The sequence below is a fragment of the Athene noctua genome, chromosome Z (genome assembly GCF_965140245.1).
Source record: "Athene noctua chromosome Z, bAthNoc1.hap1.1, whole genome shotgun sequence".
NCBI lineage: Eukaryota > Metazoa > Chordata > Aves > Strigiformes > Strigidae > Athene > Athene noctua.
Window position 1 is genome coordinate 11,223,036 of NC_134077.1, and position 24,037 is coordinate 11,247,072.

The 24,037-nt window shown below is 53.7% G+C and overlaps 1 protein-coding gene across 5 annotated transcripts in view; it reads left to right on the forward strand.

Moving 5' to 3' along the window:
• Positions 1 to 23,813, forward strand: part of CNTFR (ciliary neurotrophic factor receptor) — a 208,983-nt gene extending 185,170 nt beyond the window's left edge. For all 5 annotated transcript variants that reach the window (XM_074931791.1, XM_074931792.1, XM_074931795.1 and 2 more), the window contains 5 exons: positions 490 to 656; positions 8,045 to 8,208; positions 19,584 to 19,764; positions 21,621 to 21,765; positions 22,645 to 23,813. In XM_074931791.1, coding sequence (XP_074787892.1) covers positions 490 to 656; positions 8,045 to 8,208; positions 19,584 to 19,764; positions 21,621 to 21,765; position 22,645 — 658 coding nt within the window. In that variant the 3' untranslated portion in view covers positions 22,646 to 23,813. The remainder of the gene's footprint in view (positions 1 to 489; positions 657 to 8,044; positions 8,209 to 19,583; positions 19,765 to 21,620; positions 21,766 to 22,644) is intronic.
• The last annotated feature ends 224 nt before the right edge of the window (positions 23,814 to 24,037 follow it).

Consider the following 24,037-nt stretch of genomic DNA (forward strand, 5'->3'; position numbering starts at 1 on the left):
TGGCACAGCCATGCTCCCTTCTAGCATATGCTGGCTGCAGCTGGGCAACAGCAGCATCCCTCACCTAGAACTGGCCATGGCATGGTATCATCCCCCATCCTGTGCCTGGGTTCTGGCACAGCCCTTATATAGGCTGGTGCCATGCATTATCTTCTGGGGCTTGTGTCACCAGCAGGAAGGAGACCCCATTCCTCTCACAGGAGGGACAGAGCCAACCCCAACCCCAGCAGGGTCTCATCCTTTCCTTGGGGCACATGTCACTGCAGGCTCTCTGCAGGATTAGGATAAAACATCACATACATGAGCCTGCAGAATTCCCCAGCAGGAAGAAACCATCCGTTTGGCTATGACAGGGGCTGGTCCACAGGGACTGTGGGCAGAGCGGGGACACAGCACTGCTCTTCTGCCTCCTGCCTCTGGCAGCATGGGTGTATCCTGACCCTGAACACTGCTCTGTAGGTAACGGTTCTTCTCACCTCTGCTTTCCAGACATGGCACGAGAGAGATGGTCTGCGAGAAGGATGTCTTTCCCAAAAACAGGTGTCACATCAGATACCTCCAGCTCTTCTCGACTGTGAAGTACAAGGTGACTCTGACAGTCACGAATGCTCTGGGCAAAAACTCCACCACTGCCACCTTTGATGAGTTCGCCATAGGTAACTTCCACGGCAGCAACTGGCCTCTCTGAGACGGTGTTGGGGTTGGCTTGCTCTGCACACAGTGTCGCCTGCCAGAGCGATGGGATCAGGGAAAGGGCAGGCTCTCCAAGTGGAGCTTCTGCCTATCCAGGCATGAGATGGAGCCAGGGTCTGAGCCATACTGGCATCCTTCTCGTGCTTTCCCTGATTCTCCTGGCCCTGCTGTAACTGGTGCCAGCACCAGAGCATCCTGGAGGAGCTAGGCAGGATGTCCACAGGCAGCCCCCATGCTGGTCCCATCAGTGGCCTGGTGCCCTGCCTAGTCCCATCCCCAGTAGTCCAGGTCTCCTGTGTTTGCTGATCTCCTCCCGACCTGAAGTCTAGGGAAGCAGCTGCCATGTGCTGGGGCAGAGGGCTGTGAAACTGGTGTGATCACAATTGCATTGCCCTTCTCACCCCTCTGAGCATTCCCAAAAGAAAGATTTGGTGTTTGTGCTGGAAGTAGTCATGGGAATTAGGATTGGAAGAGAAATTAAAATAGCCCATCCTCTTGCCTCCATCCTTAGGCAAGGTAAAGCCCTCCCAAAGACATCCTCCACCAGCCCTTACCTAACATCATCCTAAAAACCCTATTCCATGCCTTTGCATCTCTTCACTGCTCCATCTGGGCAGCAAAGGCTATGCAATGTGGGACAGGGAGCAGCAGGCCCTGGGGGCCAGGGTGTCTGTGCTGACAGCCGCAGGGATGCTGCCTGGCCATGTCCAGACCTATGGTGTGGATATTCCGACTGTGAAGGACCAGCGTGGACTCGGCAATTCAGAGTCAACCATGGAAAACAGGGAGCTGGGTACAGCACTTTTGCCACCAGCCAAAGACAGATTATAGCCAGTGCCGTGACAAGAGTGTTCATCCTCAAAGAACAGGAAAAATGGGAGAGAATAGAGATCAGGAACACGTTGAAAAACAATTTGCTGGTTACATGTGGCAATTACTGGACCAGAAAAACAAATAAATGAATCCTTGAAGTGCAGCCAGCAGTCAGTCTTTGCCTTCAATATGCTGCATGTCCCAGTCTCGAGTGGCTGGAAGTGCCGGCGTGCAAGAGGAGCTGCACTGCTATCCCAGATTTTCTCTTTCTACCCCAAATCCTGGAAAACATGGAACAAGAAACAAGGCACCAGCTCTGAACAGAGTGGGGAAATTATTTTGGAGCAGGGACTATCCTGCCATGTCCCTGCAGACGCGTTCCATATCCAAAGCTCATATTCATCAGTGCTGCATTGCAAACGTTGATAACAAGGCAAGGAGCTTAGCAGGGAAGTGGTGGAGTTTCAGTCACTTGGGTGCCTTTAAATGGAAATTGTTGTGTTTGTGGAAGATACACTCCTTAAAAATGAAGGTAACCTCCAGCCTGTGGGGCCCAGGGCAGCGATTAAGCTGCATTTTCTGAGTTCCTTGCATTCCCTTCTGCAGGAGTTCAGGGCATTGTCCTGTAACATCTGCATCCCACCCATGCCCTGCCTGGCTTCCTAAACATCTGGTCCTCCATCCAGCACACAAGGGCAACCCCCCTGGGAAGCACACCCTGCTTTGAGCCCCGGGTATCCTAGCACCAGCACAAGCCGGATCCAGCCCAGAAGTTTGAAGTCAGCCCAGGACGGAGGAGCGGTGAGCAGAGGCCAGTGCTGCCCCGGGACAGCCATTAGCATGGGTGCAATATTGCTTCCTCTTGCAAGAGCACCCAGAGCAGTGCAGGGTGCCTGGTCACATCCCAGCAGTTGCGGTGGAAGGTGAGACCCCCCCGCACCACCTGGCAGATGCTCTAACACCCTTTGGAACAGCACTTAAGGAAGGGATGATGGGCCAGTGCTGATAGGAAGGGCTGTGTCCTGCCCCTCAGAGCCAGCCAGCTCCCCTAAATGCTTCAATATCTAGTGACTTTAAAATCTCCATGTTCTGTACAGCTATGAAATTCTCCTCCTCGGGATTTGGTATGGCCACTGTGCATGAGAAGCACAGACACAGTGGTGATGGAGTGTTCAAGCAGGCAGTCGACAGGCTTAGCAGAGTCATTACAGGATGAACTCAGCTGCCATCGATCAACAGCCACCTGCCTTCAATGGAACTTCTCCTTGTACCATCCCAGTGTTTCCAATTAAAACAAGTGCACTGCATCAGTGTATTTTGCCATGCAATTTTGCCCCAGGTTGCCGGCTCTACTTGCAGAAGCTTCTGCATTTCAGCGTCTCTTCTGGCTCTCTTCTATACAGCTGCAAACCCTGGGGTGGTGTCCCTGTGTGGTGGGTGCTGGTGTTGTGGATTCAGCATCCAGTTCCCTGGAATCAGCATCAGTTTTCCTGGGGATCTCTACCAGCATCAGCTGGGTTGAGATCTCAGCTTGAAGATTGTGCTGGGTTTTGCTCTGATGGAGGGGTGGGAAACCTACAGCTCATGACAAAGCCATTGCATCAGCTCATTGGAAAAATGCTGCATGGGAGCATTGCAACATGTGTACCCGTCCTGATAAAATGGAGAGACAGTGTCAACCTGAGACTGCATGATGACGCTTCTAAAATCCCAGGGCTGAGATGTCAGAGCCTCCTTGCGTTTTCCCCTTAGCCTAGAGAAAACTACCACACCTTCTGCTTGGAGTATAAACCCCAGGAGTGAAGCCCTGATCTCATGCCATGCTGAGGACAGAGCAGCCTGGAGCCAACACAAGAGCAATGCAGGGCCAGTGGCTCTCCTTCCCAGCACCATCTGAGCTGGGAGCAGCCCCACTGCTGGGTCAGATGACCCACCCAGCCTGGGCAAACACAAAAAGCCCCCTGGAAAGGAGTCACCTCCATTGGTTTTGCTTCCTCTCTCCTCCCTCCCTCCCTGGAGCTCCCAGCAGAAAAATCTCTTCCCCAGCCACTCAGATGATGGGCTCTAATTGTGTAGAAAATGGCTGGTACTTTCTTTTGCTATCCCAGGCCCATGCCTTGTTGGCACTTGTGCCATGCTGGTTATTAGCAGCCAGCTGCAAGGACGTCACTCTGCATTGTCATTTTCAGTGATGAGTGGAAAAGCTTTTCCAGCCCTCTGGCTCCTATCTCTCATTGGTAGGAGATCTGGGCTGCCTTCCTCCTTATCTTGCTCCTGGATCCATAATTACGTCTTCTGCAAAGGTATCAATACTAATAAAAGTGAGCATGGGGAAGGAAATGTTCTACAAAACATCGGACATCAGAGCTTCAGCCCAAGGCAGGAGGAGGTGGGAAAGGGGCTGGAGGAGCTGGAAGGGAGAGGGGCTGGAGGCAGAGGATGGTGCCAGGGAGGAGTGAGGTGGTGTGTCAGGAGCTTCCACCTCCCTCACGATGGCTGGGACAGCATGGGGACATTTGTGGCACTCCAGGACACAACCCCATCTTCCTCACTTGTATGAAGAAACAGGAAGCTGGTGCATGCATCCCCTAGGAAAGCAGGGACATCACCACCACTCAGCAACATCGGCATCCCACTTCAGCACCTTTCTTCTCATGTGAGTGTGGGGCAGATTAGCAGAAGATGAACAGCATCTTCTCTACACAAAAGGAGGAAGGCAGCCTTGGACAGGGCCTTGCAGCCACCCATTCCTTGTGTGACCTTGGGAAGGTCATTTTATCCTCCCAGCTCCAGCTATGGGGCCAATTAAGATGCAGAGGATCTCAGAGGGGCTGCATGAGGACAAACGTGCCCATGTCTGTATGAAATTCAGAGTCTCTGAACACGGGTATACAGTTGCCTAGGCAGAAGGTCAGTTCAATTCATACTACTTAGGAAGGCAGAATTAAATTACCTAGACTGACATTTGGCTAAGACATGGAGTTTAATATCCCTCTGCTCATAGAAAATGCCAGGGGATATTTAACGGCCGCAAGGGATCCATTTTAGTGCTTGTTGGAGAGATGGGATGGGCGACGGGCCCCTCCATGCTGCGGGGTCTCATCTGCCTTTCTGAACCACCGGCTTCATTTTGAGATGTGTCTAACAACAGCCAGGGGAGATGGATAGCTAAAGACTCACAGTTAAGTGTGAGCATGCAGAGCCTTTAGAAAAAGCCACTTTCCATGGCTGCTCTTGCACACCGAGTCCTCCCTTGGATGTGGCAGCTGAAAACCAAGTGGGAAGCACGGTGAGTCGCCTCCTGGCCAAGCCCCCTTCCCAGGAATGTCTGATGATGCTCCCTCAGCTCTGCAGGATAATATTACATCTGGTTTTGTAGCCGCTTAACCAGTACTCAGCCTAATGCCCATCGTCCATTATTATTATTACTACTATTGCTTTTATTACATTACTGCCTGCAGGCCCTTGCCGAGGACAGGGCTCTATTATGCTGGCTGATGTACAGCCAGACAGTCCCTGCCTCACCATGTGCGGGCTAAATGGAGGCAGACAAAGGCTGGGGAAGGAGGAGTGCTCATCCCCATGTGCGGAGCAGGGACCCGAGAGGCTGCGGAAGATGAAGGACTCCTTCAAGGTCACATAGAAATCAGAGATCTGGACACAGCCTGTCTCCCCTGTGGGACCAGCTCTGATGTTTCCCATGATGAGCACAGTTTAATGAGGTTTGTCCTAAGAGACATAGATAGGTCCTTACTGGACCAGCTGCTGGAGGTGCAGTGCCCTCTCCTGGATCTTGCATCCCTGCTGCCTTGGAGGGACGTGGCAAAACCAGCTTTGGCTTTGTGCTTTTGGAGTGGCTGCCACTGCTGTGCTTTTTAGCCCGGGCAGGAGTCCGGTGGATGGGGGGACACGCATGGGAAGGTAGCAGGGATTGCTGGTTTTCCCATTAACCCACAGCGCAGTTTGAAGGCTTGCCGCAGCCAGGAGTACAGCCCTCTTCTACAGCTGGGCTCTGCTGTGCTTGCTCAGAGCCGGGGCAGCCCTCCCATGCGCACTAAGGGAACTCTGAAACACACAGAAATGGGCCTGGGGGTCACATCCCTGCAAAATGGGCAGGTGACTCCCACCTCAGCATCCGGGCACCTTTCTTTTTGCTTTTCTACAAACCACCACAGTGGCATCTCTCACTGTTCCCCAAGCACATGTGCCCTGCCTGGCACAACTGCATTTAAGCATCCCTCTGCCATGGCTTCAGGCTGTCATGCCAAAAAGCAGGGCCAGGCTCTCTGCATTGCCACAGGGAGTATCCCATCGCATCCATCCCAATCCTGGCCCTTTTCTTCCCACTTCCTTGCTGCAGAGCCTCAGTTCGCAGTCATCTGCATTCGTTCAGCTGAACAGACTTTTGTTTTGCAAACCAAGCCCGCTGAGCCAGTGCTGGATTTATACTTTTCCGTATGCGTTTGGACTCCAAGTCCCTGTCGATGGAAGCTGATGTCCAGCCTGAGCCTGGGGCTTTGCAGTGAGTGGAGGAATTGCACAGCCATCTGGAGTAGCTCAGCACAGCACAGCCCCAGCAAGTCGTTCCTCCTGCCGAGGATAAAACTGTAAATGGAAAGTTGCATTCAATTCTGCCACAGAGAGGGATCAGTGAGAGCCAGGAGGTGGAACCAGACACCCATGATCGGGCCTGTGGATGCTGGCTCACCAGCTGTTCCCCCAGTCCTCCAGGAGCATCCTCTGAGCACCAGGTGCAGTGGGGATGGAAGCTGTTCATCTCTCCTTGCACCCACCATGGCAGAGGGAAGGTCATGTTGGGGTAATGGTGAAGATGATGGTGAAGGAGGACTGCAGTAGAGTGTGTGCCAGGGTGCTGAATGGGAGGGTTGGGGAGAAGGAGGTGGTGGTGAGCTACGTCTTCTGGGGAATAGGGCCAATTCTGGGTCCCACCAAGGTGGTTAGGCTGTGGCTTCATTTCAGCAGCCCCCCTCTATCTCACCCACAGCCAAGAAAGTGGGTCTGAAAGTATCACAGACTCGTTTCTCCTAAGAGGAACAAACAGTGGTAGTGCAGGGAGGGTGTCTTCCTAAGGACAATTGCTGTGATTCCACCATCATTCTGAAGCAGAGATGGCAGCAAATGTCACACACACAACTCCACTCACAGCAGACTGGCCCCACATCAGCATCTGGTCTCATACAGCTTCAAGCAGAGGGAGAGATGTCCTTCATGCATAAGGCAGTGCTGCAGGCAGCAGGTAGGCAGGCTAGCAAGTGAGCAGCTCACTTGCCACCACCACCTCCTTCATCTCCCAGGAGAGGTGAAGCCCCTGTATGGACATCACCTCCCACCCACAGCAGATGAACCCCTGGGGTCAACATGGAGAGGAGAAGACTCCAGGGGCACTCTTCTAAGTGCAGAGTCCTCTGAGAGCAGGGAAGGAGCTCTTCCAGGCAGAGGGGGTCTCCCCATGGCCCCAGCATCCCTCCTCCATGCTTGGGAGTGGAGTTTGATGCTGGCACCTTAACAAGCTGCTGCTCAAGGTGGTCAGAGCCAGGGGACCACTACTCAGCCCAAAGATTTGCAGGCCAGGAGGGACCAATTGGCCTGTATGTGGACTTCGGAGGGAGTTAAGAGCTCTCCTGGAACATGAGGACTGCATTGCTCTTCTCAGAGTGCACAGAGCGTCCTCTTCCACCCCATGCATGGCTGTGTGCCCAACTCCCTGTGCCCAACTCCTTCCTGGTCATAAGAAAAGGAAAAATATGGGTGTACCCAAATCTCTGTCTTTTTTGTTGTTTTTCTATTGAAAATTGGGAGTTTGAGCTGTTGGGAGTTGAGCAAACCCTTTGCGAGGAGCAAGGCTTGCTCTGCAACAGGCAATGCCATTCATCACATCCTGTCTGTGATTTGCTCCCAGCACTCTAAAAGTAGCTGCAGCTTCAAAGCACATTGCATAGCTCACACCCAATTAATATTCACTCGAAATACTTGTCAGGGAGTAAAAATATATCCCTGTATCCCAAAAGCAGAGCAGAGCTGAGAGAGAGGGACCTGGGGTAGAAGGTGACTATGGCAATCCTTTGCCCTTGGAAAATATGATGTGCCAACACTCTGAATCCCGAAAACCCCAGCCCTATACCCAAGGACCAAAATCTGCCACGTTACTGCAAGGTGAGTGTGTTTGAATAGCAGTCAGACTCCCAGAAAGCAGGAGGTATGAGGAAAGTGCAGGATTTGGGCATGGTGGGCTCCTTGCCCTGACCCAAGTAGCCCTGGGGAGGAGGGGATGGTCTCTGCCCTGGCCAGGATGTTTCTGTGAGTCTCTGCACTGGCACCTCCTTGTTGGTGGTTAGTTTGAGCCAGGACTGCCATACCACTGACCTAGACAAGAGAAGGTGATTTGCATCTAATTAGTTTGGGAAAAGTATGTTCTGTGTCTTGGCTGCTCCTCTTGGAAAGCCCAGCCATCTATGCCGAGGGGTGTACAAAAGGATGCCATGTGCAAAGCTTTACCAGCCACCCTCTTGTCTTCCAGTAAAGCCGGATCCTCCAGAGAGTGTGGTGGCCAAACCCGTGCCCAATAACCCTCGGAGGCTGGAGGTATCATGGCAAAACCCCTCATCCTGGCCCGACCCTGAGTCTTTCCCGCTCAAGTTCTTCTTGCGGTACCGGCCTCTCATCCTGGACCAGTGGCAACATGTAAGTGATGCTGAGCTGGCCGGGATGGGAGGGAGTGGTGGGGGCTGGTGGCTGGGATCAAGTTGCATTGGGAACAAGTGATCAGAGACCAAAAAAAATGTCTATTCACTGCCCAGGCAACCCAGACCATTTTCCTCTCCTTCTCTGTCTCTCCTCCCTTCTCTCTTCCTCTCCATCTTTCTTTTAACTCACATTCTGCCTACAAATGGCTCTGCAGGCTCTCCCTGCTTCGCATTTTCATCCACGGCCCCTATCTACTTTCCATACATATGTTCTATATAAAACCTGCCAACGAGATGTAAAAGGCATTTAAAGTATAAATGTCACCACATTTAAATGCGCCTCTGCCACATTTAGATTTTGAACTGAAGATAAAATACTGCTCGCCGTAACTCAGAGCACAGGCATGGAGCGATTGCCATGATGTTATCGTATTTCTTACTTTTATTTCTTGTTTCTTTAAAAAAAAAAAAAAAAAAAGTCAGTGAAATCCTTGGCAGCCCGGAGGACAGATTTCATTTGTTAGCTGCAGGAAGATAACGAACGGCTTTTTTTTTTTTTTTCCTCTGTGTGCTACTTGCATCCTCAGATTGTGAAGGAAAGCAATCTGCTGTTCGAGGAGAGGTGATGCTATGCTGGCATGGCTCATCCAGTATCCCCTCTTGGCAAGCTGGACCAGTCAAAAGCCAGTTAGGTGCTTTGCTTGATAAAGAATTTTGTCCCAAAATAAGTGCCAAATGGGAGGAAGCACCAGGTTCCCGAGGCGCTCACCTGCATCATGGAGCCAGGCAAGGTTTTCTTCAGCCCCGGTCTTCCTGGTGAGAGAAGTGGCTGAGAGAGGGGTTGGGAGGCTTTGCCCGTGTCTCTGCAAGATGGTGTCTTGGCAACTTTTTCTTTTTGTGTTGGTTGGGTTTTTTGACGAGGCAGCACTGCAGGTCGTGTTTCAGATTTGATGATGGCTTTGAAAATCAGAGAAAGGTTGGGAGAGGGTCTTCTTGCTTGTCTCTTTGCCCTTCACTTCCCTCCTGGGATCAGGAGAGCATTCACAGAGAATTCCAAGGGGTAAGAAAGCAGAGATGGACTTTGGATATTAGATTGCTGTAGATATATTTTTTTCTCATGGGGGAGAAATGTTCAAATTGTAGAAGCTGTGAATAAAGGGGAAGAATTAGTGGGAAATACTAAATACAGTGTCAGATTTTTCAAGGTATGAAACTTGTGGAAGAAGCTGATGTTTTCAGCCTCCTATAGCCTGATCCAGACAAGCATCCTGCAAATGCAGGGGTCTGCACCCAGAAATGGTGGAAGACCCAGTGAGCTGCCTCCTGCCTCGACATACTTGTGGTGTGAGGTCTCTCCATCACTGGGTATTAGGCATCATACTCATGGGGTCAAGCTGTGCCAGTCCCCTCACCGCAAGGCCTCCAAGGGGATGGTGTGTCCTCTCCATCAGTGCTCTCAGGAAGGCAGCGATGGTGGGAATTACACTGAGGTGTTAGTAGCATTGGTGGTAGGGTCACCCTGGCTGGAAAAAGCAGTTCTAGGGCTGTAAAAACTTGATTTCTCCTATTTAAATATACCCTGAACTGTGGAAAGAGCTTGAGGTACCAGCCCTCATGGTGGGTGCAAGCAGGGCTGTGAAGCACTCATCTCATGGCATCCTGGGAGGGCACAGCAGTCCTGGGTACCGCTTTTAATCAATATCTCCTTGCTAGAGACGTGTCCTCTGTCACTGGCTGATGGAGGAGTGTGTTTGGGGAATAATTTGCTTGGTGAGCAAGTGCAAGCATTCAGCGAGTGAGGTACCAGCCTTGTTTTGTGACTCTCCTGCTCTGCTGGCTGGGTAATGAAAAATCTGATTTGTGGATGATTTGAGGAAAACTGCCACTATTCATCAGATGAATTATTTGCGAAGCCTAATTCAATCAGCTCCCAAACACCAGGGGATGGCAGCACTGCAGCAACTGGAGCTGCTCCAACCCCAGACCCCCTTGGCACACTCAGCCTGCTTAGCCCTGCCCGGCACCCTGCAAATGCAGAGGTTTGTATCCAAAAATTAACCCCACTGATTCCAGCATGCTGGGAGCATGCCCAAGCCACTCTGAGCTCTGCTTTACTTGACCTGTTGCTTGTTGGCATCCCGGTGGGTCTCCCCATTCCCCCAGATCCAGCCAGGAAAGGGGAAGACATGGTTTGGTAGGCTCAAGCCTAGCTCAGCCATCTAGCTCATCCTACAGTGGTGGCAGTGAGTCCCTCCTTGAAAGCACAAGTGCCCTGAGAAAGGATGCAGGTGGTCACGCATGCCACACTTGCATGGGGGTGTCTTAATTCTTGCCAAGGTGAAGGTCTTCTGCTACAAGCTGCCCCTGGTCTTGGCTCTTGCTGTCCCTGCTGCCTGCCGACATGGGAAGGCCATTGCACACAACATGCTTGCTGACAACAGGGCAGCTTGGGATCCTGGCAGGGAGAGAAGTCTCCATCAGAGCCAGGAGGAGCTGGGCACATCCCTCTGTGCCTATGGTCCCCACACTGAGCCGCATCCCTGCCTCCTCGTGGCAATTTACCCATGCACCACCTGTGGGTTTTAAGCATCTCCTGCCACTCCCTTGGCAGCCCTACGGGAAGCCCAGCATCCCTGCAGGAGCAGACACACAAGGGAGCACTAGAGACTGACCAGAGTCAGGAATATCCATGCAGACCCTGCTCACATGTGGCATTTCTTGGCAGAATAAGCAGGTTCCCTTTTTCCCCTCCACCTCCTGTTATCTTTTCAGGGTCTGATCTATGCACAGCACCTCAGCAGGCAAGACCGAATGAACACTAATAGGATCAGATGGATGTTGAGCTGTCGAATACCGTAGGGTCTGATTCAATCAGCATCTGCTTTCTCCCAGGCTCTTCCTTTCAGGATTTTAATAATGCCAGTGCTTGGCACCAGAAGATGAAGCCATCCGTGGCGGGAGCGGTGGATCTTATCGAGACCACCGCTGCGTGAGCTAGCCATAAATGCAGTTACCCCCAGGAGAGAGCCAGGCAATGCTTGGCCCATGCATCTTCCACATCAAGCAATATCTGGGACTGACCCAGAGCCGGGGGGGGGGGCACCCTCGTCCCCTTCCCAGTGCTTTTCAAAGATGGGTTTGAGCCCCAGCATGCCACTTGCACTCCCTTTCCCCTGCTCAGCAGCGCATTTCCGCTCAGGCCACTTAGCAGCTCTCGCGTTGCAGTTCACTCTGGGAATTATGATGACGTGCTCTGGGAATTATTATTGTAGGGAGATGATGATGATGAGTTTCCACGTGAGCATGTGGCATGGTGTCTGCTGGATGCTTCCTGAACCATCATGCTGCCTTGCAGCAGCTCCCTCGAACCTGGGCACAGGCATTTCCAGGCTGTTCAGGATGCAGCAGTGTCACATCATCTCACATCAGGTGGCCAACAACTCCCCTCTGCCCCACCAGCGCTGAGCTCACTCTGAAACTCAAGCAACTTTAAAGTCACGCTCCTCCCTTTTTGGAAGAGGGGCTGGTGGTTTCTCTGCTGCCAGAAGAGAGATGGGATATTTGTAGCCTAAACAGGTTTTTTTATTCTGTCCTTTTGGCAGAATCTCCCCTTCTGTCTCCTAAATATAAAACATTAAATGTTTAGGGTATCCTTTATTTTTCTCCTGCTTTTAAGTTTGTAATTCAAGCCAGATTAGTGTGGTTTCCTCTTCTGTTTTATAGCCCCATCCTGGCCCCAAGCGAGCTCTCCTAATGCTCTCAGATGTTCCTCTAATGGCTTACCTAGGCTGGAACTGGATACCCTTTCCTAATGGATTGCTAATAGCCTGTTTCTGGTTTTACAGGCTCCTTCAGTTAACTCGCAACAGCAGCGATCGCCACACTCACACATGCGATCTCCCTGCAAGCACATCTGCACGCTCACCCCTAGATGCAGGCGGGTGGCCAGGCACCATCCTGAGCATCTTTGAGGAGCCCAGGGTCTTGCACCCAATTTGCTCCCACCCTGTAGCATTTGCTGGAGCAGGGTCTCCCCTTTTCCCGTTTTTGGGGGAGAGATTGCATGCACTGAGCACTGACCAGCTCGGTGCATGTACCAGAAACATGGTGAGGCTCAGAAGGTATTTCTTAGCAGCATCAGAGCTGGTGGCCAGACTGAGGGAGGATTTCCTCTGGTAGGTTGCCAGCAATTTGCAGATGCCGTCGCAAAGTCTAATTGAACCCATTGGCTGCGTTGACAACATGAAATGTTAACGAACCGTGAGGCGGTCTGTGCCTCAGATCTTGAGATTTGCAGTAAAAGGTCATGAGATATTTAAAGCTAATAATGTGGTTGGGTTCTCTCCTTCCTCTTCTGTTTTGGAAGCATTAGAGCCATGTCTGTGAGCATTTGTAAAGGATAGAAACATTCTTCTTTGGAAAAGCAAGCAGAGGTGCTTCTACTATCCCAGGATTTTAAGAGCTGGGGCCACAGAGCCCCCAGTGCAGACATCTGTGCCAACTCTGCTGCTGGGCAGCTCTGATATGGGAATTTGACGACAGGAATGGTGGTTTGTAGGTGTTGCCAAATATTTAGTAGTTGGGTTCGTTGGTGTGAGGAGGACATGGTCGTCTGGGCTGGCTACTGTCACTCATGTGTTGGGGGTGGCTGCCAGGTTGGGCTCAGGCTCATCTCCCAAGGCAAAGCAACATTTTTCAGTCAAATAGGTGAATCTCACAGGCTGTCTCTGGAAGTTCCTGCCTTGGGCAGCCTGAAATAACCTGAAAGTGTGCGCTAATGCATATCCTGCCTGCGACGGGCAAGGAGGAGGGATGGAGCTGGGGAAGGTAATTAGTGCCACCGCCTGCCGCAGCTGCGTCCCCACCGGTGCGGCAGCAATGTCACTTTGCAGCGGGCGTGCTTCTTCGCACCCATTTGCATCCCCCTGTGCCTCTGCCGCTTTGCCTGCGCTCCCCCTCTTTTCAAGGCAACCTTGGCAGGGAGGTCACCCTGAGCGAGCTGGGTTACAGCTTCACGCCTGGTAGGTTTTATTGCAGCACTTCTCTCCCTTCCCCTCCCGGCTGCAAAGTCAGTGATTAAAAAGGGAAAAAAAAAAAAAAAACCCACAAAAAAACCCCCAAAAACCAAACCACAAAATAAAACAAGAGAACAAACTAATAGGTGGGAGCAAAATGTTGAGGCTGTACTAGTGTTGCTCACAGCTTGGCATGGGACAGACAGGGCTGGAGCAGAGGGTGCCTTGGAGGATAGAGGTGGGAAATGCTCAGAAACCACCTTTGCAGGGATGGAGATGGGCTCGGGACCTTTGGCTGGCACTGTCTGCATGCTCTCAGTCCCCTTGAGAACTGCTAGTGACCTAAAAGCACTGAGCTCCCAGCAGGATTGGGCCTCCAAAGGCAGCTGTAAAGGTGCCACTGAGCAGCAGAGCACTCATGCATGCACCCATGTGCATACGCTCACCTGCATACTTGCACAGCTGCACGCAGGTAGGATGGCACCATCAAGCTTAGCTTTCCCTGCCCACACACAGACCATGCCCCGCGATGCCCATGCAAAGCTGCACCCATCTGCTTTCACCCTCAGCCCACTGCATCAGCGTGGTAAATGCATCTGCAGGCAGCAGATGCCAGTGCCAGGCAGAGTTAGAGCTGGTGCTGAGCGCCCTGAGCATCCCTGATGCCATCCTCCCTGCAGCCACAAGCGAAAGCAATCTCTGCCAGTTCTCACTTGGCAGGAGGGACAGTGTATTCAGAAAGAGAGTCTCATTATTAACGAGCTTATAGCTCCGCTTTCAAAGATGCTCTTTATTTTAAGCCAGAAGGGAGCCGTTCAGCTGCATCTGGTGTGACACAACCCAGGCTGCGGAGGAGCCCTGTGATAACTTGTCCTCCCAGACCGGCAGCAGGGCTGAGCTATGTGCAGCAGCAGCACAGCAGCCTTTGCGGGGAGCAGGGGTGACAGCAGGGACCACAGCTCAGACCCTGCTGGGGACCTCCACGACCTGGCTGGCAGAGAATAAGGGAGAGGGGGGCCTGACATTCACTTTTCCCAACCTTTTAGTTATTCCAGAGTTTGGGCAGAAAGTTTTGTCTGGTGTTAGCCCAACTGATTCCTGTGGTGCTGCAGAAGGAGGAGGTAATGAATGTCAGACCTATTTGCTCTCCAGACATGGCTTTGAAAGGGAAAAAGCAGAAGATTTCCACTTCTCAACATCTTTTCGTAGGCTGCACTGGTTGTTCGCAGTGACCCTCCTGCACTTCCCAGTGGTGGGGTAGCTTGCTTGGGGGTTACTCCTGCTTTTGGTTTAGCCTGTTCCCCAAGGCAGGTGGGATCCTGGCCACTTGTTGTAGGGAAAAGCGTCTGTGAAATTGAGCCCACTGGGGTGCCCCGTCCCCCTCCCATTTCCCATTTCCCTCATTATCTAGGATAACCAGGGAGCATCTGGAGGTGGAAGAGGCTGCGAGGATGCAAGATGCACGGTGGACCCAGGCTGAGTGCTTATGAGGTGTTTCCTTTCACAAGCCCCTGCTCACTGTGGGTGGCGCTGGCTGTGTAAGCAGATCAGCTTCACCTTACAACAGCCAGGGTGCTCCTTTTATTTTGGGGAAGGCAGGCTCATCCATGTTCAACACAACATCTGGTACAGGCACGTATTCTCTGTCCTGGCATGCACAGAGGCAGTGTATCCCTGGCATGGGACTGAGGGGTGCTAGTCCCCGGTCAGCTCCCTGGCAGCAAATCCCCCCCTTCCCACACCAGCAGCCATGCTGGGGAGCAGGAGGTGTCAAGGAATGGAAAGCAGAACCACGGCCGCCCCAGGGGAGCCAGCAAACACATTTTCATGTGGGATGCAGAGAAGGAGGCATCTGATCTCCCCTTCTCCCCCTCTGCCTCCTTCCAACACACACCCACCCCCAGCTCCGCTGCTGGGGCAGGAAGAACTGGGGTTTTCTTTCCCCCATCCCCTTCCAAAGGCCATCTGGGCTTCAGACCTGCCTGTGCCTCACCCCGTTCACAAGTAATTGCTACCTGGTTACACTGGACCAGGAGCAGAGCCCGGGTGGTAACAGAGCACAGCGACCTTTTTTACTGCTGGGGCACCCTGGCAGGGTGGGCTGGGGGTAGCGGGAGTCCAGAGGGGGGTGTGCCTTCCTTAACTCCTGCTGTGCCAAGCACTGCAAGGCACTGCCACAAGTTTGCAGGCAGGGACTGGGACAAGGGCACACATGGATGTCCCTTGTTGGGGTCAGTGGTGTGGGTGGCTCCTGCGGATGTTCCCAGGCTTCCAGTACACGTGTAGGGGGGACCATCACAGACAGGAAGAAAGCCGAGCGCTGGGAAATCCCCTCCGCCTTCCTGGAGTGTGTGTCCCCATCCCATAAATGTGGCACCAGCCCCTGGGCTCATCCTGGTGTCTGGAGCTGTGGGTGGGCACTGGCTGTCCCTTGGCAGCCCCATTATCTCTCCAAGCAGGTTGATGGGGGTATGTGGCCATGGCAGGGAATGGGATCCCAGCCCACACTGTTCTCTGCGAGCTGTCAGCTGAATTACTGGGTTCAAGGGCTTTTTTTCATTTCTCTCTCTCTTTTTTTTTTTTTTTTTTTTAAATGCTAATAGCTCTGCATTGCACTGGCTACTGATCCCTCATTAATCTGGGCAGCGCTTCACAGCCAGCCAGAGTGACTTTTGGCAGGTGCACAAAGGCAGGCAGTGACATGCAGACCCCCCCCCACCCCCGGCCAAAAAAATTACCATGCGCAGCCTTCCTCCAACTTTTGTCTCTGTGTGGTGGGGACGCGGATTAAGGAATTTCTCCCTCTGCCTTTGATGCTGTGTGTCCATCCGTCCCTCCATGACCTCCCCAGTGTCCCCCCTCTCCCTGGCTCTCCCTGCCTGTGTCCAGTTGGACCCAGTCCCGTGTGCTTTCCCATCTGCTGCTGTGCTTCTGTGCTGAGCCATGGGCACCCACCCACGGATTTTCTCACCCACCATGGCAAATGTTGGATGTGTCCCCCAGCTGCCCAGCTCAGAAGTCCTTCATGCAGATGTCTTATGTGTGGGGAGAGATAGATACTGTCATCTATGCCTTCTCTTTTTGTCTTCTGTCTAAAGAGGAACTTAGAGCAGTATCCTCCCAGGTCCCACAAGGAAGGTCCTCCACATCCTCCAGCCTGGGTCCTGGGGAATATGCCTCCCAGTCAAGGCACAGCCTCAACCTCATTGTGCCTACAACACTCCATCTGCAAACACTGAGCTACAGGCTGACTGTGACTGGGGAGAGGCAGAAATTGCTCCCAAGGGGAAGCAGTCAGCTGGGAGGGCTCTTTGGGCTGGAGAAAATGCTCCGGATGGAGCAGCAGCCTGGCTGGACCAGCAGGACCACAGTGGGGCTGGTCTGCCTGCAGACTGATTGCTGCAGGGATCAGCCAGGGGGGCTCAGAGAAGGCTGAAAGACCTGTAGAGACCCCCACACAAGCTTGATCTTCCCAAGCCCTATGCTCGTTCCCTGCTTCCAAGGCACCCCCAGCACAGTACAGGCCAAGCTGGAAGAAAAAGGCTTTACAGGAGGCTGGCAGCTCACACAGTGATGTTTCATTTAATTTAACTGTCATTAGGAATTAATGAAAAGAGCCTGTCACCTCTGAGGACCCTGATCTAGCTTGGGCTTTGGTCCTGGGCTGAGGAGGGCTGGAGTTTGGTGGAGTTGGTGGGGTGGGTCTTAGTCAAAACCCTCAACAGGTTGGAGTATGCACAGCTGTGTCCTGCAGGAGATACTGGCATCCTCCTCATCTTCTTTTCCCCATCCTCCCTTCTGCCCAGACTGCAAGGATTTAAGTTTTCACCTATCCCATAAGTGAAATTGTCCAAACCCCTTTTCCTGCAGAATAGGCTATGCTCAGCCCCAAGATGGGAGCAGCCACCCCCCCCACCCCCCCCCGGTATAGACTGTGTTGAGGACCTGCGAGGTGCTATACAGGACCGCTCTAAGCCTGACCCTGTTATCTAGACAAGATGCAGCACCTGTGACCCCAGGACTGGGCTCTCAGACTCCCTTGTGTGCTGGAAACCCAGGGAGACCCTGCACAGAGCCCCACCAGGGTCACTGGGCTCATCCGCCCCCCTTACCAGGCTCCCTCCAGCCAGGATCTGACCTTAGACCCCCTTAGAGGGCACCCTGGGTAGCTGCCCCTCTGCCAAGGGGTCAGACCCAATGGTGAGACCCATGCTAGGAAGGTGTCTCCTGGATTATATGGACAGATTCAGGCACCAGCTGTGACAGTGCTTTGGCTAATGGTGGCTTAAGCTTTAGGCACATCTCAGCTTGGCGCAAGTCCTGCAGTGAAACCACTGGTACCCCATTTGCATGGTGCAAAGAGAGGCAAGAGTCAGCCTCTCCCCATCCAGCCCCAAAATCTGCAGCGATGAGATGCACGCACACCTGTCTCTGTGCTGCTCCCCTCCTGAGGTTTGGTAGCAGCTTCACACCTTGCAGGCAGCAGGAGGCCCTTTGCTCCCTGCCGGCTGGTGGGGGGACCGGACCGGCTGGACCTGCCTCCAGATGTGGGGCTCCTGTGGGCCCAGGCTGGGCAGCACGAGCAGCTGGGAGCACAGAGCCCAAGGGCTCCTCTGTGCCAGGCAGCAGGCTGGATGCAGCCCTGGGAGGGAGTAGGGAAGGAAAGGCTCTCACCTGGAGCAAGAAAGCAAAATTTCCCCCCTCCCTGGTAGGGATGTCCCAGAGAGGCTCTAAAAGCTGTGGAGGGGGTTGCAGTTTGCATGCCAAAGGAATTAAATTTATGCCGGGGTGTTACACATACTATACTGGGGAGACTGGGAAAAGGCTGGGTCTTTCTCAAGGTGGGTTCCTGCTTTTCATGTACCCTTGCAGGCAACGGGGTGAAATTAACCACACCAGCCCCTGCCCAGGCCATCGCATGCATCCCTGGTGTGCACACCATCTTGCATATGTAAAGCCACAGTGCCAGGGCATTCTCAGCCTGCAGGTGCATTGGCCCAGGTACCCCTGGGCACCCCAACAGTGTAGCTTCTCTCTCATTGGGCTTTGGCATGTGATCAAGGACCAGGCAGAAGTTTTCGGCTTCATCTTGCTCCTTTCGTTGAACTGAGTTCTTAATAGAACTCCCGTTTTGGTGCTCCCCAGGGCAGTAGAATCCTGAGCCTGACCTCCGGGGTGGTTGGGGAGGTGTGGAGGGCTCCATGCAGGTTGTACCATGAAGTTCCCCTCACCTGTGAAATGTCACTTGCTCTGCTTGAGCGTGAGCCCCTGGCTGAGCACCAGTGCTCACAGATGGGCTGTGTCAGGCCCACACCATCCCTCATCCCCCCAGCATCTTTATTATCAACATGTGTCTGGAGACAAGGTGGTTTGTGTCAGCCAGGGCACAGGGGAAGGACAAGGGATGTCCCATGTCCCCCCTGTGTCATGCACAGGCAGTGCAGGGGGGGGGAATGAAGCTAGCAGAGTGTTGGTCCTCAGCCTTCAAGACTGGGTGGAGGGTGCAGTGCTCCTGCCCTAGTCCCCTACTTGCCATCAGGACCCTGAGGCCAAGCCTGGCTCCATCCCTAGAAGGTCAGCAGGGTACTGAGCCCTTCTCCTCTATCACGCAGGTGTGTTTGCTCACTGGTGGCTGTGCAATGGGGGTGTGTTTCTGCTTAGCACCTGCATCTCACTGTGCTCAAGCTAAGCTTCAAGTGGATCAGAGATCCCTGGGAGCTGTGGACAGAGTCTGGGGTTAAACCATTGCACCAGCAGCCACATCCTCAGGCGGATGGCAGGATCTCCTGTGGCCCAGACACCAGTGACAAAAGGACAGAGGGAATTTTTCTAGGAAAGATGGCTGGACACAGCTTGATCCTTGTTCAAGGGCCCAGCCAGAGGGATGCAAGCCAAGCCAGTGGGACACCGGCAGGCTGAGAATCAGGGTAGACAGAGGTGTGCTGGTGGGGGAAGTCTCCTCCCAGCACTGGCAGTGATGCCCAGATAGTGTGCACACACCCCAGCTGCTGCCCTGGATGTTCAGCTCCCAGACAGCCACCCTAACATGTCTGAGCAGAGCCTGCCCGCACATCTGCTAGTTTCTGGTGACCTCTAGAGGAAGCTGCTCCACTACGGCACCATCAGTTTGAGATCAGAACGGGGATTCAACAGACCTTTGGCTTAGCTGCAGCTGGAACATCCTCCCCCTGCGTCCTGTCCTGGGCTCATGACTCTGCCCCAAACCCCGTAGCACTTCCCAAAGTCCTGCAAAAGTCTTGCTATCATCCTCTAGCTGAGCTAACCACGCTGACCATCTTACACCTCCCAGTGCCGGGGCTTCCTCTGACCACCCTCCCCTCCCCGCTGCTGCCCTCAGGTTGAGCTGTCAGATGGGACATCACACACCATCACGGACGCCTATGCTGGCAAGGAGTACATCATCCAGGTGGCAGCCAAAGACAACGACATTGGAACGTGGAGTGATTGGAGCGTGGCTGTCCATGCCACCCCCTGGACAGAGGAGCCCAAGCATCTCACCACGGAGGCCCAGGTCACAGGTGAGAGCCCCCCTCCCAGTACAAACAAGCTGTGCCACAGCAGGGGGAGAACCCAGGAGTTCTGGCTGAGGGTCCCCCCTGTCCAGCTCTGTACAAGTTTCAATCCCAGCCGAGAAGATCCTCCCACCCTGAAGGGGGGGCTGCAGCCCTTCACCCTACACTTTGCCCGCACCCGTGGCCCTGGCAGCAGGTGCAACTGTGGCCCAAGGGTGCTGACTCAGCTCGCCTGCCTCCAGCATCCTCCTCACCAGGATGCTTGGGGTGTGACAATAAAGCTCAGGGATGATGATGTTGATGATGACGACGATTATTATTATCATTATTATTTTTCTTCCCTGGAGCTCTGACCCCCTCCAGCCCTCCCTCTCCAGTCCTACCCCCTCCACACCTCCGACCCCACACAATGGCTCGGAGTGATGCCAATTCAAAATAAAAGCCACAAAGTTAACAAGCCTCTGTTTCTATGAAAGAGCTGGGACTGTGTCCAAATGAGCGTTGTCAGCCCTGTGTTTCCCAGAAAGGCTAGAGCAGACTGTGCCGGTTCCCCTGACTGGCACTGGCAGTGGGGCGGGGGGAAGCGCTGGTGTGCAGGCAAGCAGGCAGGCAAGCAGGCAGTGACCAGGCTTCTAGCTGGGGCCATGCATGTGAGCTGACCAGATGTACATGTGGGGAGAGGGGGCTGCTCAGTGCCCACACCCTTCAAACCCAGCTATGTGTGCAGACCCCAGCACATGGGTGCAAGCCGTGCTCTGCCAGAGCCATGACAAAGATCTGTAGGCCCTGGTGATGGTCCCTGCATGGGGATGCGGTAGATGCAGGCCCCACTGCCAGCAGGTGGAGGTGCCCCCTACACAGAGACAATGCCCACCTTACAGAAACAGCACCCAGTAGAGCACCTATTCTGGGTGTTCTATAGTTCAGGCAGCAGTAGGGAATTGCAGCCCCTCATCCCCAGGGGGATGAGCTCCCTCAAGGAGTGCAGGCGCACCCTGCAGCAGTCCTGGTGTCAGGGTTTTGGGTTTGCTTCTATACCCAGCTGCATCGTGCTAAATGCAAATACCACTACCAGCGGCACCTGCCTGCTCCCTGTGCAGGCACATGCATGTCCCTCACACATGTGTCCCTCACACACATGTGCCTGTGCATGCATCAGGCTGCAGCCATGCAAGACCGATGCGGGACACCCTGGGTCCAGGCTGACCCTCACCATGACACCTCAGTGGAGTTGAAAGATGCCGCGACAGACCCGCTCTGGCCCCTAGCATCCCCAGCAACCTTCTCCCCAGACTGTCTGACTGGGGGTACTCTGGGACCCTCTGGATGTGATCAAAACTGCCTTAGCCTGACTGCCTATCCAAGACCTTGCTGCAAACCTGCAGCCCTCCACAGGGCAGAGAACCCATCTGGTCCTGTACAGAGGAGGACAAGCCCTGTGAGCCAGCCCAGCATCCACAGCCATGTCTGGGATGTTGCCTGTGAACAGGGGATGCTCTCTGCTGAGCACTTGTGGCCATGTCTTCATGACTTCTTAGCCAAAATTCCCACAGAGCTGATTGACAGAGCAGTCCAGCTGGGCAGGATTGGGAATGGGAGAGATGCCCAGCTCTGCCTGGTGGTGCAAGGATCTCTGAGCACTAGATCTCAGTGTCAGAACAGGGAAAGTCTCATGGACCACACAATCCCATGGCTCATCATCCCAGCCCCTCAGCTCAGCCCTAATGTGGCATGGCAGTGAGAGGAACAATTTGGGGACAACATGGTGCCATGTCTCCACCACTTGGGGAGTGGGGCTGCCCCTACAGGATGCATCCCGGGGCACCCCAGCTCCCCTTGCCATCCACTCTCCCTCCCTGCAGAGACAACAAGCGCTAGCACCTCCTCTTTCATGCCACCCCCCACCACCAAGATCTGCGACAAGGGGGCCGTGGTGGGCAGCGGGGCCGTGGCAGTGTGTTGGACAGCTGGACTGGTCTTGGCTGCCTATGGTGTCCTCTTTATTTAGTGAGTATCTCTTAAACTGGGGGCATAAGAGATGGTATGTGGGTGCTGGGAAAGGGCAGGGATATAGGGACCCCAGAGGCTCCACTGTGGTTGGGAAGGGGATGCTCCAACCAGGCTGTGGGTAGAGGGCATTAAGCACGAGCCATTTGGGGTTTTCTTGCAGTTTTTTGTAAATGCACCAAATCTGGCTGCTTTTCCAGATTGGATGTTTTGGTGGAGATCTCAGAAATGGCTTTTTAAACATTTTCTGCAAAACCTGCAAAGGGGTCGGTCTTTGATGCCTTGTTCTCAGGAGCCCTCTGTTTTTTTAAAAGGCAAAGAAACCATGAGGAAATCTAAGGCCTTTGTGTAGTGTTAGAAGAAGAATTTTCCAAGATGAGAAAATTCAAAGATGCATCTCAAAAAAGTCCTTGGTTTGGCAGGCTGGAGAGCCCCCAAATGCCCCATTCCACTCCAGACCCAGGCTGCTGTCTCATGGGTTCCCCCCACACCCTTTCACTGTACCCACACTGCATGAAGACTATGGGATTGATCCTGGCAGCAGCCAGGTGTGTCACTTTTTGGGGATAAAGGATGTGTCACTTGTCCTTCGGTGACCAAGGAAGAGCTATCACAAGGCAGCTCCCATGGGTGTGTGGTCCTTTGCTCCTTTGCTGTGTCATGTCCACATGTGACATTAGTGGTGGCAATGGGAGCCAGGGGTGGATGGCCAGTGTCCAATCCTGGGAGGAGGAGGTGGAGGTGATGGATTAGGGCACCTGGGTTCTGGGAAGGGGTGAACTTCCCTGTGGAAAAAAGCCAAATTTTGCTTCAATGTGTCCTCTCGGTGTCTGGGCATGGCTGAGCAGGACTGGTGACCCCTCTCCTCCCTGCTCGCAGATCCCCATCTGTCCATCCATCGCAGCCCAGCGCAGACGCCTTCTCACTGCCCACCGCCGCCGCCACCATCCCGCCGCCCCCTTCCCGGGTTGAGTCTCTTATCTCTTCGATTTTGCACACGTTGAGGACGTATCACGCTTCTCGCCATCGCTTCGGAGGAGGACAGAGCCGCTGCCGTCCCCTGGGGAGCCACAAAATCCTCTCCCAGCCCGGAGCGAGGAGACGCACTTGTCCCCCCCATCCCCCTTTCCCCAGCAAGGCGAAGCGAGCCCGGGCACCATGCCACAGCTGAGGACCCCACTCATACAGCTAACCCCCCCCACGCCAAAGACGTGCCCGCCGCCCCGCCGCCCCCCCAGGTGACAGGGAGCGTGACGGTGCACTGAGAAAAGGGGATATGAAAATGGGGGGGGTGGTGAGGGGAATGATGCTCCCAGCTGTGTACCCCCTTATGGCAGAAGGGGGTTCCCCAAGGACCGGACTCGCTCCCCCAAGCTCTTGACCATGTGGCGAAGCTGGAGGGGTGCACGGGTGGGGGGTCTTTGTCCCGTCTGAGGGGATGATGGAGGGAAAAACTGGTGACTTTCACAAGTGTGGTGGAGAACAAGGAGCTGGCAGGGTTTTAATGGAAAAAAAAAAAAGGAAATGAAACACCAATAAAACCCTCCTGCCCCTTGCTGAGCACCTGCGAGAGCTGTTCCTTCAGCTCCCCCCCCACCCCCGCAGCACCCTGCAGGAGCCTTTGCCACCCCTAACCCCATCCCCACATCACCCCTAAACTTTTAACCACGTTGGATACAGGGAATCACCCCCGTTGACGTCTTTGTCTCATTCTCCAACAAAAGCAGAATAGATCTGCTGTTGCCTTTAGAGCTGGAGCCCTGCAGACCTGTCCTCTGCTGTCCCCCGCTGTCCCTGGCTGTCCCTGTGCCTGCTCTGCTCTCCTCCCCATCCTGCCCCAAGCCCTGTTTTGTAAAGACACCTCCTCTTGCCCCTGCCTGGACCCAAGCGCAGTATTTAATACCGTACGTCCTAGTATTCCCACTGTTGACATGCTGTATTTGAATTTTTTATAGATGTATATATATAAAAAAAAAAAATCAAAAAAAAAAAAATAGAGGGGATAAAAAAAAAGCTCACACCGAGACAATGCACACACGTACACACACACACACGCACCAGGAGAGACGGTCTTCATTAAACAATCATTTCATGATGGCTGCAGCTCTGGGTATTATTTCCCCTCTGGCTGGAGTGGGTGGGTTCAGCTGCCTGCTCCCACATGTGGTGCTGGCTATGATGGGGAGGACGTGGGGATGGCAGTGAGGGGGACACCAACACTCTGGAGCCTGCCCTGGGGCTTGAACCCATAACATCATCTCCTCAGGGGCTT